Below are 3,391 nucleotides of genomic sequence, written 5' to 3' on the forward strand. Positions count from 1 at the left end.
ATATAAAATTCAAATGTTTTAATGGGACATATTTAAATGAATTTCCATAATATATGTAATTTGTATATTGTTATTGATTTTTCGAGTGATTAACACGTTTAAAAAGCTTTGCTTCTTAGTAGATCACTCATTTCCATCGCTTTATTTTTTCTTGGTTTCTATTCCAAAGTGTGCTTTGTTTTCCCGATGTATGCTTATGTACTATAACATTTTTTCATGATTTATTTGAATTGAAAATACATCATAAGCGGATCCAGAGGTCCATTTTTTTAAAACAAAAGAAATAACAAGAAAAAATGAAGGGACGACGCGGCACGAGAAACAGAAAATTGCGCGCTAAAGCATTTTCTTTCTTCTTCTTCTTTTCTTTTTTTTTTTGCTTGTCAGCTCATTAAACCCGGAAGTGGCACCAGAAATATTTTTGGCGTCCCCCCCCCCTTTCGGAATTTCTGGATCCGCCCCTGTACATGTTTATTACAAGAGATGCACATTACTTTTGTTTCTTTCGAGCACATTATGTACACGTCCATGATTTTGAAAGAATTACCTTTTATCCTCGTCGCATGCTTTTCCGTGTTTTTCTCGTTTCAGGAGTGCGGATGGGATTCTCCACTCTAAGGATTACGAAATTAAAAATGGTGAGTCCGAATGGAAACACTTCATGATATATTGCTACTGAGGCTATGCAGTCAGGCCACCACCTAAGTATTGATTAATGCAGATCAGAGTTCTTACACCTACACGTATGTTAATCTTTACCAAAACTGAATGTATGATCGTTGCATCACGGGAATAGGGAATTATTGCTTCTAATTAATCATAATTACCGTGCATTGTTATTGATTTGTCTGTTCTGCGAATTAATGTTTGTGTATTTTTCTTTTCTTTTAATGTTTTACGCGAACACAAAGATTGACAGTTTGATTAACTGATCATTTTATTCCACACTCGTCCACAAAGTTAAAGATGCATAAATTGATAAAGAATAACAAGAACATCCTTGGGAAACGAATAACATGTGGAAAAACAGAGAGTTATAACCAAAGTAGAATTTTCATTCATTTCAATTCAATTCATTCTATTTGTATGTTTTAACTTTTTTTTCATATGATTCTACGATATACACTTAATGAGGAAAACGCCGTGTAAAGTTGATTCTCAGGACATGATGGGAAGATAGTGTTGAGAATGCAAAGTAAATAAAGTTTAAAGAGAAGTAAATCAACTAAGTATTTTTAGAGAGAAAGTTACATATGTATCACAACGCTTCTACCCGATTTGATGATTTCTATTGTGATTTTTGTCATGTTTTCTCTCCCCTCCCCCCCCCCCCCCAACCAAACTTGAAGTAAACAATGCATCCGTCGGATCGACGCAGCCATTGCCTCCCTGCAAACCCAACTTCCATAGCAACGGCACGATCGTCTCGGGCTATTACGCAAACGACGTATGGGTCTCTCCGTACTGCAACATCCTGCGATTCTCGTCGTCTCTAGGGGCAACACGGCGATGTCTGCGCGGGAAAACGGTATTTTTCCTCGGCGACTCCACGGTGAAAAAGCTTTTCGACTACTTCATGTCGCGACTTGGCAACCTCACCATCACTCATGGGGAACTATTCATGCGAGCCGACGTCGGTCCACTGGTGGCGGAAGACAAGTGGGGTGAGATCAGCATGGTCTACTTCACTCATGGCTATCCACTCGGAGACGACGTTGTGTACGACATCCACGACGTCAAATACCTCGCCAACATCATCCACGACTTAAACGTGGACAGGGACAGCGTGATCGTGATATCCATATGGCGACACTTCACGCCGCATAAAACGTCCTTGTACAAGGAACGAATCCGGACCATCCTAAGCGAGGTGGAAAAGCTCCACCAAAGGAGCCCTCTGACTAAGGTCATCTTCAACACTCCAAACACGCGAGACCACGAAAAGCTGGACACGATCGTGTACGCCAGCGACTACTACGCGCGGGATCTGAACGAAGTCTTGCGAGAGGTGCTGGCGGGTTACCCCAAAGTGGGTCTCCTCGACTCCTGGGACATGACCAACGCCCATCTTCACCCTCACACAATTCATCCTGGAGCATATCATCTCGAAAATCTCAGCAACCATCTCCTCTCCTACATATGCCCTCACGGATGAAAAGAGTGAGAGAAAGAGAGAAGACAGAGAGCTATCCAGATAGATAGATAGATAGATAGATAGATAGATAGATAGATAGATAGATGAATAAATAAATAAATATATATATATAAATATGTATATATATATATATATATATATATATATATAGTTACATACTTTGAGAAAAGAAAATTGGTTTTTCATCGGGATTTCTTTGCTCAAAGTTTTCATTATTTATCATTTGTTTCTGGTCAGTTTCCTTTTCTTTGTTTCAATATATCATATATATATATATATATATATATATATATATATATGTACAGTAGATAGTTAGCTGGCTAGCTAAATAGATAAATAGGTAGATAGATAGATAGATATAGATAGATGGATAGGTAGGTATAGGTAGATAGATAGATAGATAGATAGATAGGCCTAGATAGATAGATAAAAAGCAAGAAAGAGAGAGAGAGAGAGAGAGAGAGAGAGATTGATACCAAACACGTGATAAAAACAGATTTGTCATGTCATAATAAATAACCTAATCATGATGTTATCCCATCGAGAAATATCGAAAGATGGAGAAGACAGAGAGACAGAGAGAGAAATATGTGTATATGGAATATTCATATGTATTACTATGCATCCAGCTTCATGGAGATATTTCAAATACACTTACTTCATTATGGAGACACTCGACGTAATCAGTTATGTAATAACCCGTTCCATCGCATACTTTACTGCTGCCATTACTTGTCTACACAATATCTCCCTAAAGTTGGATCCAGAGTTTATACTATATTCTCTGAAGAACAGGTATTTTATATGAATTTCTTTTTTTATACGAGAATCTAGCCATTTTATATGTTGATATTGCAGATTCCTGTAGATATAATTATTTCTGACATCGTTGTTAAGTAATTCATTTCAATGTTGTGATCATTTACCACGGCAGGTATAGTCACCGTATTTTTTTTTTAAGTAGGCCTACAATGATGATTTTATTAGACCTAATCCATTTGCCTAATGGTTTATGTTCAAATGAGTCCTCTTTGAATCATAAGACTTGAGGACCTTGTATGGTCAAAAAAGTTCTTCACGTTATTATTTTTTTGCTGTCTAGCAGTTTAATATTTCTTTATATTGATTACAGGGAGCTCGATACATTCTGTAGCTGACACAGCTGAGGTGCGTGTAAACTTTCGGTCAGAAGTAAGAGTAATATTAAACCCCACTGAAATAGTAGAACGTTGAAAT

At 37.4% G+C, this 3,391-nt stretch overlaps 1 protein-coding gene across 1 annotated transcript in view; it reads left to right on the forward strand.

Moving 5' to 3' along the window:
- The window catches only part of LOC139721831 (NXPE family member 3-like), a gene marked incomplete at its 5' end in the record, with an annotated part of 15,035 nt that extends 12,848 nt beyond the window's left edge, over positions 1 to 2,187 (forward strand). Inside the window, 2 exons of the mRNA XM_071633151.1 lie at positions 592 to 638; positions 1,350 to 2,187. Coding sequence (XP_071489252.1) covers positions 592 to 638; positions 1,350 to 2,155 — 853 coding nt within the window. The remainder of the gene's footprint in view (positions 1 to 591; positions 639 to 1,349) is intronic.
- Between the last annotated feature and the right edge of the window lie 1,204 nt (positions 2,188 to 3,391).

Source organism: Diadema antillarum, unplaced genomic scaffold, assembly GCF_040938485.1.
Source record: "Diadema antillarum isolate AM-2024a unplaced genomic scaffold, OU_Dant_1.0 scf00000151, whole genome shotgun sequence".
Lineage (NCBI taxonomy): Eukaryota > Metazoa > Echinodermata > Echinoidea > Diadematoida > Diadematidae > Diadema > Diadema antillarum.